General features: G+C 38.3%; 1 protein-coding gene across 6 annotated transcripts in view; it reads left to right on the top strand.

Moving 5' to 3' along the window:
* Positions 1-16,979, top strand: part of GDA (guanine deaminase) — a 111,495-nt gene that overhangs the window by 83,910 nt on the left and 10,606 nt on the right. For all 6 annotated transcript variants that reach the window (XR_004054096.1, XR_004054097.1, XM_030920406.1 and 3 more), the window contains 3 exons: positions 1,904-2,001; positions 4,719-4,786; positions 14,817-14,963. Coding sequence is in view for 4 of the 6 variants with exons in the window: in XM_030920406.1 (XP_030776266.1) it covers positions 1,904-2,001; positions 4,719-4,786; positions 14,817-14,963 (313 nt within the window). In the remaining 2 variants the exon portion in view is untranslated. The remainder of the gene's footprint in view (positions 1-1,903; positions 2,002-4,718; positions 4,787-14,816; positions 14,964-16,979) is intronic.

The following is a 16,979-nucleotide window of genomic DNA, read 5'->3' as shown; positions in this document are numbered from 1 at the left end:
AGTTAAAAATGGGCCCGAAGTTTCATCTTAGTTAGTTAAATCTAAAGGCTTCATTGAAGATGGGAATGTCATTTGGTCCAAGGACATTTTAACAGTATCTATTAGAATGTAAATGTGCATTTCTTTGAGTCAGCAGATGTATTTCTAAGAATTCACTCTGTAAGTAATATGAATAGGGATGCTAATTATATATTAAGGTTTAAAAATTGTTATTGGTGGGGAATTAAATTACAGAGCATACATAGGATTTTATCCAGCATTCACAAAGAAAGAGGTATACAAGCTTACAAGGAAGAATGTTTGTGTAATATTATTTGATGTGTATGTACATATGTATAGATGCATGCTTACTTAGAAAAAAACTGTCTGAAAGACATATAAGTATTAAAAATGACCCTGAGGGACAAAGCAGAAGAACTTTCTGCTTTTTATTTTTAAATACTCTGAGAGTGCTTTTAAAAAATGAGTATGCATTACTTCTATAATTAAAATTAATATGTGTAAAGAGACCTCATTACAATAATGTACTACTTGGCCTTGGCCTTCAATGAAATGTACAAACCACGTGGAGAGTTTACTGTAGCAAATAATTTCTTAGTGACTATGTGAATGGAGATATGAATATAACTGATTTAAAAGGTTAATACTCTGCATAAATCATGTAAAAGCTACACCATAATTTTCATTCTTTACATATATTTCCGTATGATTAATAAATTAAGCTTCCATTTGCATGTTAATTTTATTTGCACAGAGATTGGGAAAGTTATATTTTAATAATAATTCTGTAGTCACTGGGCCAGGCGTGGTGGCTTATGCCTTTAATACCAGCACTTTGGGAGGCCAAGGTGAGCAGATCACAAGGTCAGGAGATCGAGACCATCCTGGCTAACGTGGTGAAACCCCATCTCTACTAAAAATACAAAAAAAATAGCCAGGCGTGGTGGCGGGTATGTGTAGTCCCAGCTACTCGAGAAACTGAGGCAGGAGAACAGCGTGAACCCGGGAGGCGGAGCTTGCAGTGAGCCGAGATCGTGCCACTGCACTCCAGCCTGGGCAACAGAGCGAGACTCTGTCTCAAAAAAATAATAATAATTCTATAATCACTGAACCATGCCTCTCAAAGGAGAAAGCAAGTTGGATACAGGTTTTGTACTGAGGGAGAAATAATTTTGAAAGAGTAAAGTCTTATTTAAGAAAATCTACAAATAAATACTACCAAGATTAAAAATTTAGAGAGGTCTCGTATGTGTGCAGTGCCTGCTTTCTTGGATCAATTTTACTTTCTGAATTAGTGATTAGAAGATGTTAAATTTCCTAGTTTTTATGAAAATTTAAACATAGGTGAGTTAAAGTTTATTTAGTTGAAAATATCAAGGTCACTGGCACCTATATGGAAGCTAGGGGCAGAAATAAAGAACAGTGCTTTGCAGCATTACTCTCATAGCTTCCACGTACGGAGAAGGGACTTTTAGTTCTAAAAGGGTTTAAAATTGGAGCAAGCACAACCCTACCAGTCGCTCACCATGAAAACTTAGTAAAGAAAGTAACTTGACAGTCTTCTCAAGTAGAGATGAGAAAATCATGTTTCCTTCCATCTGGATGGATATTCTGTGCTAAAGATCACCTGGACCAAACCCTCATTACTCTGTAGATCAACAAAAAGAACCTAAGTAAATGCCACAAATTTGCTGAGATTTTTGTAAGATAATGTGTTTACAGTCCTTTTCTGAGGTATAATTTGTACCCAGCCACTTTGTACATATAGATCATCATAAATGTTCTTGTAAAGATGCCTACAGTCAAGTTACAGCTTCGATCTCTCTCTCAAATACCTTGTGAGTGAGCACCCACTTAATCATTTGTGAGCGGTGAACTCCACGTAGGGCACTCTTCTCTCCAGACAGTGATGGCACACGGCTGCTACCTCTCTGCAGAAGAACTGAATGTATTCCATGAACGAGGAGCGTCCATCGCACACTGTCCCAATTCTAATTTATCGTAAGTAGACAATGATTTTTGGTAGACTATGAATGGTTGGGTTGCAGATTAGCAGCCAAATGCCTTTGTTTCCTCTGTCATTCCTCCAGGATCTCTCCTCTATTCTGTGTTTGACAGGAACCAGATAGACAGACATTTACTCGTGCTGTTGAGTAGTAAAAGAGAACACGTGAGAGGGTATTTGTCTCAGAGGATACATGTGAAGAGCACAGTATCTTCTGAAATCTGAGTTTGTACAAAAAAAGGACAATAGGGAATACAACATAAAAAATTTCTAGTGAAAGTACTGAAGGGAACCCATATGCCAGCCAGGAAATTCAGGAAGAGGGTAGTCACTCCCATTACTGTTTGTGCTGTAGTGTTAGGAGGAAACGCAGCAATACCAAAGTCAATACACTGTGATGTATGTTACCCTGTTGGACTTGATGGAATGCCAGCCCACACAGTCTAGCCCAGGAGGACCTTGTCCTATTATAATTCCCCAGAATACAGAGGTGTTATTTATTAACTGGTTCTTAACCTTTTGAAAGGTGATGGATCCATAAATGAATAAAATGACAGTTATTGGCTGTGCACAGTGGCTCACGTCTGTAATCCTAGCACTTTGGGAAGTGGAGGCAGGCAGATCACTTGAGGTCAGGAGTTCGAGACCAACCTGACCAACATAGTGAAACCCCATCAGTATTAAACATACAAAAATTAGCTGGGCGTGGTGGCAGGCGCCTGTAATCCCAACTCCTCAGGAGGCTGAGGCAAGAGAATCATTTGAACCTGGGAGGCGGAGGTTGCAGTGAGCCAAGATTGCACCCCCGCACTCCAGCCTGGGTGACAGAGTGAGACTCTGTCTCAGAAAAATAAATAAATTATAGCCTGTATTTTCAGGGGAAAAAAGCCCATGGATATTACAAATGTTGCATCTAATTTCAGGGAAATCATAGATCTCATGATGCCAGTCCATGGATGCTAAGGTTAAAAACCCATGCTTGTGGGTGGTGATCTCAGAAAACACCTTCAGGGAAGTAAAACAGGGAAGGGAAAGAAGTCAGTAAAGATTGTATCATCAAGGAAGTTACCATTGTGGGCTCCCGGAGTTTAATCCTTCTGTTTAATAGAAAACCCAGGGAACCAGTGTCCAAAACAGAACTCGAAGTTATCCTGCCCAAGAAGTGAGGGAGCTGGCTGTGATAGTAATACCCAAATGCTTGGGTTCTTGTTGAGGGCTCCTGGTTGGAGGGGAGAAGAGTATTCATTCCCTGGAACTTCTGGCCTTCCCCAAACAAGGGCAGAGCAGGCTCTAGCACAGGAGAGAGCTGAGAAAGCTCCTAGGCAAAGAGCTAGAGGCGTTCACAGTTGGAAATCTAGGGACTTTGCAATTCCAAAGATACATGTCAGTGTCATTATGAGAAGGGTGCTGAGAGCCACAGTGACATATTTCTGGAGTGCTTTAGGGACCCCAGAGCGTCTGAGTTTTCAGACTTAAAGGAGTGACACATTACAGGGAATCTTGTACAGCTTAGTGACTATAATTATGGTCTAGTTACTTGATAGTGGAAGGATTTAACACCCATTGGGTGTTAATATCCTCTAAATTAAAGCATAATCTAGCTTTGCAAATTGAGTTTTGAAGTTAAATTTCTTTAGGACACATTTCTGTTTAAATGGTTTCTGCTGTTCTTTCTCCAACAACCGAGAGAGATTTATTGTGTATGCACCGGGGCTTTGGAAATTAGAGTTACGTGCATCTTCCAGCAGACCACTTTGACCTTTGCAACGTTCTAGAATTCTAAGGATCACCTTGGTTTTCCTTTTTCTCTTTAGAAAGGCAGCACATGGTGGGTGTGGTGGCTCATGCCTGTAATCCCAGCACTTTGGGAGGCCGAGGTAGGAGGATCACCTGAGGTCAGGAGTTTGAGACCAGCCTGACCAAAGTGGCAAAACCCTGTCTCTACTAAAGTACAAAAATTAGTGGGACATGCTGGCGGGCACCCGTAATCCCAGCTACTCGGGAGGCTGATGTAGGAGAATCGCTTGAACCTACCTGGAAGGAGAAGGTTGCAGTGAGCCGAGACTGTGCCATTGTACTCCAGCCTGGGTGACAGATTGAGATTCTGTCTCAAAAAAAAAAGAAGAAGCTGGCACATCTCTTAAACTCAGGGTCACTAGGTCCCAAATTCAGCCCAGGAACCATCTCTCCTACTTTCCCTGTCTTCAGAGGCAGCATTTGGTCAGGTCCTGACTCTTTAGGCTGCATCCCTTTTTCCAGTTGTACACCCCTTTTTTGATCTTGTAAATTACTACTCATTCAGGGTAACAAATTATTCCAGGCATAGAGAATAGGTAATGCTTTATAATTTCTACTTCCTAACATAAAGGGATGTATTGGTTAGAAAATATTAAAGACAGATAAGACTTCTGTATTAATTGCAAGGTTTGATTTCTTCATTTTTTTCCCATACAAACGATCCCCTGCTTTTCCTTCTGGCTCTTGCTGCTTTGTGCCCACCTGAGATTAACCTTGGCCCAAGGATTAGGCTCTTTTATGATCCTGTTTACTCCAGGACTTGGATGGTCTGATTTGGCTAATATGTTTGTGTCAACATTAGAGCTGATATATTGGGAAGCGCAATTTTCAGTGATATCACCATCGTTGTTATTAGTGTTCGTCTTTTATTGGAACCACATGGATCTCCTTGTTCTGACGTCTCCTCTCTCTACAGGCTCAGCAGTGGCTTTCTAAATGTGCTAGAAGTCCTGAAGCATGAAGTCAAGATAGGGCTGGGTACAGGTTAGTAGTTCACCATTTGGAGCTATGGCAAAGTGGTTGATTACTGTGTCACTTTCTAATGTGACTAATTTGCAGGTGACTGTTCTGTTTAAAAAAAAAAAAAAAAAAAAAAAGTAGTTTTGGGCCGGGCGCGGTTGCTCACGTCTGTAATGCCAGCACTTTGGGAGGCTGAGGCGGGTGGATCACGAGGTCAGGAATTCAAGACCAGTCTGGGAAACCTTGTCTCTACTAAAACGCAAAAAATTAGCCGGGCGTGGCAGTGTGCGCCTGTAGTCTCAGCTACTTAGGAGGCTGAGGCAGGAGAATTGCTTGAACCCGGGAGGCGGAGGTTGCAGTGAGCCAAGACTGTGACTCTACACTCCAGCCTGGGCGACAGAGCGAGACTCTGTCTCAAAAAAAAGTTTTATTACCTAGTAGAAATATCTTGATAATAAGTATCTAACAAAATAGAGAGGGGTTAGAAGCAGTAAGAAAATGTATGCAAAGGGAGAAGTTTTGATGACACTAACCTCCTAAAAGCTGTTATCCCTGTTTATTATTCAAAGATTAGGCTATAAAGGATAATTAATTCCTTCTAACGTGTTTCAGAGGTATTTTAAAAACAGTCCTTGACTTTCATTTTGTTTTGTTCTTCTGGCTAGATTTTAATGGTTTGGATTTGTGTATTTTTAGTTTTCAGTAACTGTGTCATTACAAATACTGTCTCAAAAGAAATTTTTTTGTCCTTGCCATAGTGAGCACAGATTCAGTCTATGGCAGAATTGAGAATTCTGATGTATGTTAAGAATTGATTTTGCTTTTAAGCAATATTTAGCCAAATGAGACCTCTCCATATCCACAGGCAGCCTGCTTGGCTACTAGGCTGAGGGACGTTCTAAGTGCATATGGATTAGTGATGGATTCATGATGTTTCCTTTCCCCACAGCACATTTTAGTTGTGTTTCTTGAAAGTGTGCAAGCAGTGCTCGCTTTGAAAGTATGAGTCAGGCCCAAATGTCTCGGTGTCCTCTGTGAGGCTTCTTTTATGACTGAATGACTGAATTAAAATTTTTTTTAATGGGTATGGGGCACGAGAACGTGTTTTCTGTTCTTGATGCCTTTGTCTTCCTCATATTTAAGAGCATCAGGCTATGTGCATGCTGACACTGGTGGTTTTTATAACTTTCTGCAGTAACTCAAGTCTCAGTTTGTTGTAGTGAGACATTTTACAAAGCAATTAATTGGTAAAACACAATAGGCATAATGATTTTAGTATTTTAAGAGAGCTATATATTAGATTAGAAGTTTTTCCCAATTTTACGGGAATCAAAGTAATCAAGATTTTGACAATTATAATTTAAGCCTTAAATCATCAAGATTGTGATAATTCTACATAATGTCACAGGTGTCAAAGGAGGAAGTCAGTGATTTTACTTTCACAAAAAGCTTTAAGGGATAAGAAAAAAAATGGCCAAGAGTTTTGGTTACACACTATAGTCAGTTAATATGAAAAATTTAGCATTCGCATAAAAATCAGTCAGATATTGTTTTCAGATATTCTAGGATTTTGGTCTCCATAATTTAAGTTCATCACATGGCTTTCCTTTCTTGACTTTAGGTTGTTTAGTGATGGTCTATAAAGTTCAAGTCGCGTTCTAGCTGTCACTTATTATCTGTAAGACCTTGAGAAAATTAATTTTCTAGCAGTTGTTAGTCAAGGATTCATTTCCTGATTTCTGCAACAATAGTAACTAGCAGTTACAGCTGTGTCTATCTTACAAGCTGTTTAGAGAATTAAATTTTAAAATGCATGCAAAATGGTTAGCACAGTGCCTGCCTGGCACATGACACAAATAAATAAAGATTGACTTAAAAGAGAAAGGGCGAGGTTGGTGTATTGACCAAACGTTTGATGACCTATTAGCTTATTTACTCAGAGGATGATGTTTCATTTTTACCTAGTCCTTTTTGCAATAGTCACCCTCTACTCCACTATTTCCTAAGCATGACTTTTATGTATCAATTTACCCTTCAATTTGTAAACTTTAGAAGATTATTATACCTCATACTGTGAATAGAGAGCAAGTCCAAGAGCAATTCACACACTCTGTCTATAACAAGTGCAGACAGATCTTGACTTGCAGAAATATTAGGTAGAAGAAACCCACATGAAATTTAACAGAAATATAGCAAAACAAGATAAAGTGATACCACAAAGATTAAGAGTGTGAACAAATATCTGAAAATGATCTGCTTTAGGATCCAGAAGAAAATTTCAGAAAATTGCCATCATCCCTGGAGTACAGGAAAACATGATACTGTGAAAAGATTGTGCTAGAAATTTTAGAAATCAAGGAAGAAAACTGAAAAAAAAAATCAAATTAAAAAGTACGTAGACTCTTATGCAATGCTGGAAGGAGAGTGGATGGTACAACTACTTTGGAGAACGTTTTGGGAGTTTCTTATAAAGTTAAATATACATCTACATATGACCCAGCAATTTTACTCTTGGGTATTTACCCTAGAGAAATAAACATATATATTTGCAGAAATAGTTGCATGAGGCCAGATGCAGTGGCTCATACCTGTAATCCCAGCACTCTGGGAGGCCACAACAGGAGGATTGCTTGAGCTCAGAGATCAGCCTTGGCAACATGGCAAAACCCTGTCTTTACCAAAAATACAAAATTTAGCGGGGCGTGGTGGCATGCACTTGTAGTCCCAGCTACTTGGGTGGCTGAGGCAGGAGGATCGCTTGAGCTTGGGAGGTCGAGGCTGCAGTGAGCCGTGTTCATGCCACTGCACTCCAGTCTGGGTGACAGAGTGAAACCCTGTCTCTAAATAAATAAATAAATGAAAGAGTTGTAAGAGGATGTTTATACCAGCTTTATTTATAATAGCCCCAAACCAGAAACATCTATCAGCAGGAGGATGGATAAGCAAGTTGAGGTATATTCATATAATGAAATATTATTTAGCAATAAAAAAATATACTACTGATATATGCAAAATGTGGTTAAATAAATGCCAGTGTGTGGGCTTAAAGAGCACACACTGCATGATTCCATATGTATGAAACTCACAGACCAACAGAACTAACTGATATTGTAGGAAATCAGAAAGTGGTTGCCAAATGTTGTAGGTAAGAATGTGGGGAATTGACAGGAAAAGGCCATGAGGGAATTTGCTGGGGTGATGGAAATGTTTAATATCTTAGTTTTTTTGCAAAGTATATAAAGCTATATAATTGTTAACATTCTCCAAACTGAACATCTAAATTCTGTATGTATTATGATATTCTAGTTATACCTCAGTTAAAAAAATGACAAACCCACCAACCCTGTAGGAAGCTCTGAGAAGCAGAATTATCGTTGCAGAAAATCAAATCAGTGATGTGGAGAATAAAGCCAACCAAAGATGATAGAGGGTTTTTGAGGATGATCAATGTGAAGCCCAGAAAGCACAGAGCCAACACATGGGGTTTTCTCTGATGGAGCACACAGAACAAATGGGACAGATGCGATACAGCTTTGAAGGGTAAATCTCTTCTGAGCTTAAGAAAGAACTGCCTTGAAAGTGCTTACCCTGTTTTACGCTAAATCATAACTGAACATGTTGTGGCAAAATATTTTAATTGCAATTTTAAAAATTCTAAAATACTGACACAAGGAAAAAAGTCACTTATCAACAAAACAATTAAAAAGCAGTTTGCTTTCAGATGTTTTTGTTGGCACACAAAATACCAAAAGGCAAGAAAAGAGTTTGGAGACAAAGCAGTTGTTAGCCAAGAATAATATATCTGGCCAAATTCTCCTTTACGTAGGAAGGCAAAAAAATTCTCAGCTATACAAAGACTTGGAAAATATTTTTCGTAGGAACCCTTTGAAAAACTTACTTGAAAATTACGTCATTCAATGAAAGATGAGGCAAATGAAGGGCCATGTGGGGAAATAATGGTACAATATGATGTCATGGAAAGCTAATATCAATCAGAATAAGAAGATCAAAGAATTGTAAAGGAGTTTAAAAAATGAAAGTAAAAGCCAAAAATATATCTTAAGAGAGAATAGTCACAATGTTAAAAACCTATCAGAATGGCAACATAAATCAGGAAGATGTTTCCCTCAGGCTGGAAAGAGGTTCCTGGAACCTAAATACATGGCACTTATTTTAAAAACTGAGTGTTACGTCCTTGAGTTTTGGTTTTATGCTTTCTTTGTGTGATTTGAATGTCTTCAGTATTTTATCACAAAATTTTAAAAAATAATATATGCTCTGCAAGAAAGAATTTTCCAAGTATAATACATAATTCTGTCTTCTAATTTTATTAACAAAACCCAAGAAGTTGTCGTTTATGTGTAAGGCTGAGAGGAGGATGTATTTGGCAAGTGGCCAACATGATGAAACACATTTCTACTAAATATACAAAAATTAGCTGTGCATGGTGGCACGTGCCTGTAGTCCCAGCTTCATGAGAGGCTGAGGCAGGAGAATTGCTTGAACCCAGGAGGTGGAGGTTGCAGTGAGCCAAGATCGCACCACTGCACTCTGGTCTGGGTGACAGAAACTCAAAAAAAAAAAAAAAAAAAAAAAAAAAAAAAAAAAATCTTGTTTCAGAAAAAAGGGAATTACACATATTTTACTATAGACTTTTCAGTATAAAAATATTAGAGATAACTACTTGAAGAATTTTAAAGATAGGATACCTCCTAGGTGAAATATGAACAAAATAAAAACAAAGAAAACATAGCAAATAACCAAAAATAGTCATCTGAAGGAAAAATTTAAACATGGAAAAAGTTTACATCAACAAGACCTTTAAACTCATTAAAACAAGCAACATACGTGGAGCCAGTCCCTCACTTTTCAGTGACAGTTCCCTCTCCGAACTTACTTCTTCCATTATGCCAAAAACAACAGCTCTTTGATCTCTTGTAGACGCTATTCCAGTGACTCCATGCTTTCTCAAAATCCATTATTCTAATTCGAATTCTTAGATGTCAGAGTACATCACTGTCATCATTCCCTTGGAAACATCCTCGCTTCCCATATTTCTCTCATTTTCTTGGTATTCACATCACAAAAGCCCCACCCTTGACTATCTCTAAAGTTCCCTTCTCAGTGCCTTCAGTGGAGCATCTGGAAGTTGCTGGAGAAAATCGTCCAGTGGGCTTTCATTTTAAATTTTGTTCTCAAATCCCAAATGGCCCTCCGCTTGGGCAATAGAGACAGTTATTAGTCTGTAATAAGCATAAATCTCCTTTTTCCAAGACAGCATTTTCTCATTTCTTCTTAAACTTTCTACCCTAACTTCTAGCTTAAGGCCTCCCTCATCTCATAAGTCATTGAGAAAATAGAAATAACCAGAAATCCTTCCCTCAATCTCCCACCAAATTCACACACCTTTCTGCATCTGCTGGCATTTTCTCTTCTTTTCCCTGTCACAGCAAAAACAAAACAACAAAGCCCTTCTTCCAATCAAAGGCAAAAATATCAAAATACCCTAGTGTGTGTTCTGTTGTCTTTCCCTCTCCCAGCATCTCAATAAACTAATTCCTTTGGCCCTAGATCATCCTATATCCTCAGTGTCTCCTTCCTGCTGGATCATTCCTGCTGGTACACAAACATTTAAGCAAAGAAACAAAACCTTTGTTTGTTTGTTTGTTTGTTTGTTTGTTTGTTTGTTTGTTTGTTTGTGATGGGGTCTCTGTTTCCCAGGCTGGAGTGCAGTGGTGCAATCTCGGCCCACTGCAACCTCAGCCTCCCCAGTTCAACTGATTCTCCTGCCTCAGCCTCTCGAGTAGCTGCGAATACAAGCACAGGCCACCACACCCAGCTAATTTTTGTATTTTTAGTAGAGACAGGGTTTTGCCATGTTGGCCAGGCTGGTCTTGAACTCCTGACCTCAGGTGATCCACCTGCCTTGGCCTCCCACAGTGCTGGGATTACAGGCATGAGTCATCATGCCTGGCCCAAAACCCATTATTAATCAGACATCCTCCTCTTGCTCCTGCTCTACCTGTCTGCCTCCCTTCATGGCAAAGCTTCTTCAAAGAGTGGGGATCCACACTGTCACCACTTTCTAGGCTCTTTTCCATTCTTCCGTCAAATTCAGTCTGGATTCTTGCCCCACCCTCCATGACAACTGCCTTTGCTTTTTTCTTCTGTGGGTATTACCACTGGGATCTCTGCTGCGAACTCCAAAGGTTGCCATTCTATCCTCATCCATGCAAATGGGACTTCTCAGCAGTATTTGCCATTATTGACTGTTCTCTCCATTGTCCAAATAATCTTATCTTGAATCCAATGAAGAACCTTAGTTCTTCCCTTCTTTGTCTTCTCTGAAGGCTGATTCTCTTCCTCCTGGCCATTTGAAAGCTTGCTACAAGGCTCAGTCTTTGGCAGTCTCTTTTTTGACTTTACACATTCTTCTTAGGAGGTACCATCTACAACCATGGCTTCATGTGATTTAATATACTCAGATGACACACAGGTTTTTATATCCAGCCCAGACTTCTCTGAATTCTAAACCTATGTTTTCAACTAACTACATTCTCCCTTCTCTTAGACCCCTCCTGAAGGAACCCCCAAACTTCATTGTATCCCAAAACACATTCAAACCTAGTTCTCTAAAATAGCTCTCCTTTTTAGAGAATTCATTTTCTCTAACTAGAAACTTGGTCATTATCTTTGGGACCTTCTTCTCTCTCACTTCTTCTCCAGCATGATGCCCAACCTCATGACTCCTTAGTATCTCCTGGAACCATCCTCTTTCCCCTCATTGGTCACTACCACCTGATGCAAGCTGCCATCGTTTCTTGCTGAACTGCTGCACCAGCTTCCTAATGGTCTCACACCCATCCTAGGCCCTTCCAGTCCATTCTCCTCTTTACAAAAGAATCACAATGAAAATCTGATCATGGCACCCCCTCATGCTCATCACCCTTCAATGGGATTTTGAATGTGTAAGGCTCATTACAAAGACTACAAAGCTCCGCATTGGTTTGACATCCATCCACTGCCAGCGTCATCTCACACTACTCTCTCCTCCCTACCCTGGCTATCTTTTATGAATAGATTTGGCTTTTTGAATACCCTGGCTATCCTCTCTATAAATTGCACTCCCTTCTCTCAAAAGTACTGTATGCATTGTTTCTCTGTCTGAATGCCCTTTTTGCTTCTGTTTATATGGCTGAGTTCTTCTCATTCTTGTCTTAGATTAAAACGTCATTTCCTTAAAGAGGTCTTGTCTCACCATCCGATCAATATGGGCCCTTCATCTCCATTTTCTTGATCACTAAAGTGAAAAAAATGTATTGTTAATATGTGTCTGTTTATATGATTCTTTTCTTTCTCCCCAACAAGATAGTTAGCTCATTCATGTGGAGAGCCCATAGGTTTTATTTACAAGTGCTTCAGTAAATCAAGTACATGTAAGGGGTGTAGTAAATGATTGCTGAGTAAGTGAATGAATGCTTAGGAAATGAGTACGTACATATGAAATCATTTTTTAGTCTTTCCATTGTCCTCTGGCTTAAGTTTTTGCTCTTGTATAATTTTGTTAAAGTCTTCCTATAAATAATAGTGTCCAAATATTGACTCCGACGAGCAAGTAATGGTACCATCTTCATTGTGATGGTCCTGGGGGAATCTTGGGGTAAGGAGACAGATCTTCTGAGAAAATCCTTCAATTTTCCTCCCTCCTCCACACAGTTTCCACCCTTTGGCCCTCATTCTTCAGCACTTTGGTTATGTAACTGAATTTTCTCTGCAGTTATTAAGATATGTGATGTTATTTCTATTTTCTGAGAAAATTGAGGTTCATAGGTCCTAAGTTACTGATCAAAGGTCCACAAAGCAAAAAGTTCCATGTGCACAGTTTAAAACTAGGTCTGTAAAATGTAGATATTCATGATTTCTCCTTCCATCCTACCACAGTGCCTCTAGCCGTATGATAAAGTAGGGATTCCACCTACATTAAATGTGTTGTAGATGGAAGGGGAGAACTACAAAGCTAATCCAGTTGGGAAGAATCAGCAAGTTACTATCACAGTGGAAATCCCTGGAAAGAAAGGCTTGACTCTTACATAAATGGTCCTGACTAAATACCATGAAATTGTGCAGCCCAGGGTTCTTTCTTTGATGAGCACAAAATTGTTTCTTGGTTTACAGTTATTTTACTGACATAACATTGGCAACCAGAAGAATATAGGATGATTAAATCAACATCATAAGGCATCTCTCAATTTTTTTCCAGTAAATTGCATAGCATTATTTCCTAATCTATCCTTATTCTTTCTGTAAGGTTAATTTTGAGGAGGTATTTAGGAAAATGCTACTTTCTGTGATATTTTATACCTTATTTTTATAACTGCAGGTATTTAAATCTTCCATATTCACGCCATCCTAACTGCATTGCTTTCGTTTCTCTATGTTTACTTCCAGTCTTTACCCATATATTATAAAACACAGTCTTTACATATTTTCATACCACATAGTGATGTAATTTTTATTCCACTTTTATTTATATTTAACATTTTTGTGGTTTTAGCAATAAAGAAGGAAGCAGCAGACAGAATATTTCAAAGCTTAATGTGTGCTGTTCCCAAATTGTATTTGTTTCCTTAGTATTTGTTTTCCTAGCTATGATAAAAATGAAGATTTAAGGAATGGTTACTACATATTAACACAGACTAGTAACTTAAGTAGATGTAATGAAATTTTTTAGAGAACTGGGTGATTCTCTGATTTAAATACAAGTTTAAGGACATGTAAGATAGTTGAGCATAAAATTGAGCTACAATCTAGAGTTACTACTAAACAGGCAATTATTTTGTTTTGGCAACATATATAGAGGCACTAACAATTACGTATGTCTACCTAGAAATGACAGAAGGAACACTTGAAATACGAAGCTTACTTTATTAGCTATAAATGTGTTTTCCTTTAATAAAACATACTAACTTGAAATTTATTTACATAAACTCACTTAACTCCATGTTCATTCTTGTTAAAGGTTGTATTTCATTGGATTATGATTAGGGACTTTATTTAAATCACTAAAATCTCATTCTTCATTTAATGATGCCTACCAAAATATAGAGCTGTCTACATTAGCATTGCTCATTTATTACACTAATTTCCCAAAATATACAAGTTTATTCTAAAAGCTCTTCATAAAAATTATAAAGAAGTGGCTTTTTAATTTCCCAAAGTTCTCATCTGGATTAGAACAAGGTTAGGATAAATTTTTAGTGAACAGAACCGTGAGCTTATTTTAAACCACATATTATCTAAATTATCTTTATAACTGTGCAGGCATATTTCAACAATTTCTGTGAGGGTTCATGGACTCTTCAGAGATAAGAGTTTCTTTTGACTCTTTAAACCATTTGAGTATTGTGGTGGGTTGTGTGTGGGTTCCTAAAATATGTCTATCGGAATCTGTAAATGTGACCTCATTTGGAATAAAGGTCTTTGTAGATATAATTAAGGAAGAGATCTCAAGATGAGATCCTTCTAAAATAGGGTGGGTCCTAAATGCAGTGATCAGTACCCTTAGAAGAGACAGGAAAAGATAGACAAATAGAAAACACAGGGAGAAAAGAAGGCGGCTATTTGAGGATGGAGGCAGAGATTGGAGTGATGCTGCCACAAGCCAAAGAATGCCAGGAGCCACCAGAAACTGGGAGAAGTAAAGGAGAATTCTTCCTTAGAGCTCTTGTGGGAGTTGTGGCCCTGCCAACACTTTAATTTCAGACTTCTGACCTCCAAATTGTGAGAGAATAAATTTCTGCTGTTTTAAGCTAGAAAATTTGTGATTATTAGTTGCAACAGCTGTAGGAAATTAATACAAGTATGCGTTTGACACTAATTGCAGCTTTTGAATTGCTTTAAATCTTAGTCTATGGCTATCTTGTGTTTATAGTTAAGAGCTTTTTAAAAAAAGTATATTAAGGACTGAATTTCTGTCATAAAAACAATGCTATATATGTATTATACTATTTATCCTCACAAGGTTACTGTTTTGGTTTTATTTTACCTACTGTAGACGTGGCTGGTGGCTATTCATATTCCATGCTTGATGCAATCAGAAGAGCAGTGATGGTTTCCAATATCCTTTTAATTAATAAGGTAAATGAGAAAAGCCTCACACTCAAAGAAGTCTTCAGACTAGCTACTCTTGGAGGAAGCCAAGGTAATGACTATTACATTTTTCTCTCACATAATATACAACCATACTGATCTGCGTCCTTGGATGTAGTGTGAAGGTGCATGATTGATATTAGGAAAATCCAATATTCATAATGATCTCATCTCATGTAACATACCCAGAACTCACCCAGTAAAGTGAAGTTCACTGACGGAGGAATCATTCCTTCAGTGATTTCACTGTCTTTGGTAGAATAGGTGTCTGAGACACAGTTATCATATTGATTGTTTTAATGGATATTACATTGGTTACATGGATATGAGTTCTTTAAAATAATCCATTCTTAGGCCAGGTGCCTAAGAATCACAGTAACTCACGTCTGTACTCCCAGCACTTTGGGAAGCTGAGGCAGGCAGATCCCTTGAGCCCAGGAGTTTGAGAGCAGCCTGGGCAATGTGAAAAAACCCTGTCTCTACAAAAAATAAAAAAATTCGCTGGGCTTGGTGGAGTGTGCCTGTAGTCCCGGCTACTTGGGAGGCTGAGGTGGGAGGATCATCTGAACCCAGGGAGGTAGAGGCTGCAGTGAGCAGTGATTGCACCACTACACTTCAGCGTGGGCAACAGAGTGAGACCTTGTCTCCGAATAAATAAATTAAAGAATCTGTTTTTCCGCTGAGTCAGGTAACTTGCTCTCCAGTGGCCTGAGTGATGATCATAATAGTAAAATAGTAGCCAAGGCTTACTAAGCTCTTTCCCTGTGATAGGAATCATACAACATACTTTATATGTGTTGTTATTTAATCCTCACAACCACTGTTATTCATTTCGTTTTACAAACAAGGAGCCTGAGTGAGGCTTACACAGCTATCAAGCCACAGTGTGCTGTGATTTGAATCCACCTAATCTGATGCCAGCATGCAGATTTCTTACCTTCTGCCCTTCCACTACTTCCTGTATAAATCCCTGCCAAGACCATGCATTTGGTTCATATGCTTAAGTACACTAATTCCTCAAACCTCTTTTAAAGGATAAAGATGTAAAAATTTAGTTGGTTGATATGCAAATATTGCTCATCAGCTTTTCCCAGTTCTCATGTGTAACTGTATTGTTATGGAAAAAAATAAAAATTGGTCATTGTATTTCTTTAAGTCACTTTAGAATTATAAATGTAATCGGAATGGATGATAGTGAAACACAGCATGAAACCATAGGTAGCTAGTGAGAAATTAAAATGTAGATACAGATTTAGAAACATATTTGGGTGTAGATTTATGATAGATACCCTGAGTCTTACAAATGGAGGATGATCGAAGCCAAGATTATCCTGGGAAGAGAAACTTCTCAAATGTTCTCTGAGTGTTGAGGACTAGGATGAACACCATAAGCACATTTCAAGAAAAACAAATACAGGGTTGTTTTTTGTTTTTGTTTTGTTTTTTGGATTTTTTTTTTTTTTTTTTTTTTGATTTCCCAAAGTCTTATGGTTTATTTTCCAAAATCCCAAGTTTCAAATCAGCCACTATTTTAATAAGTGTTACAACCTTTCACCCACACCACCATTGTCCTTTCACATCTGAATTTGAGTTTGAGTAGTTATTCTACCATCTATGTTCATGGTACAAACAAGTTGTATTTAAATAGTGCTTTTTGAATTCTAGGCTCTCTGTGAGTTACTTCATCAGTATCCTCTTTCTTTGATCAAGCCAGCATGAGTGCCTACGAAATCATTTGTACTTTGCTGTGTAGCTTTTAAATCTATTTTCTGGGTCACTGGGCTTACTCATGGAATTTCTCTTCCTTAGTTTGTTTCTTTACTGTAGTCAGAGTAAAATGAGGTGAATGGATCCGTATTTAAAGTGTGGCATTTTCCCAGCACTGCCATGGCCTTTACATTCATTCTCAAGAAGATCAAGATGAGCAAAAATGATCTTCACAGAACCAACATTTACTCCAAAGGCAGCAAAACCACATTTCCTGAAATGCATTTGAGTCACTTACCAGCCCAATGGGATCTCTGGGCAACAATTTTTATTTATATCAGTTTACAAATTCACTGAAAAG

Source organism: Rhinopithecus roxellana, chromosome 16 (genome assembly GCF_007565055.1).
Source record: "Rhinopithecus roxellana isolate Shanxi Qingling chromosome 16, ASM756505v1, whole genome shotgun sequence".
Lineage (NCBI taxonomy): Eukaryota > Metazoa > Chordata > Mammalia > Primates > Cercopithecidae > Rhinopithecus > Rhinopithecus roxellana.
The sequence above is the reverse complement of the archived record's forward strand: the minus strand, read 5'-3'. Positions and strand labels throughout refer to the sequence as shown.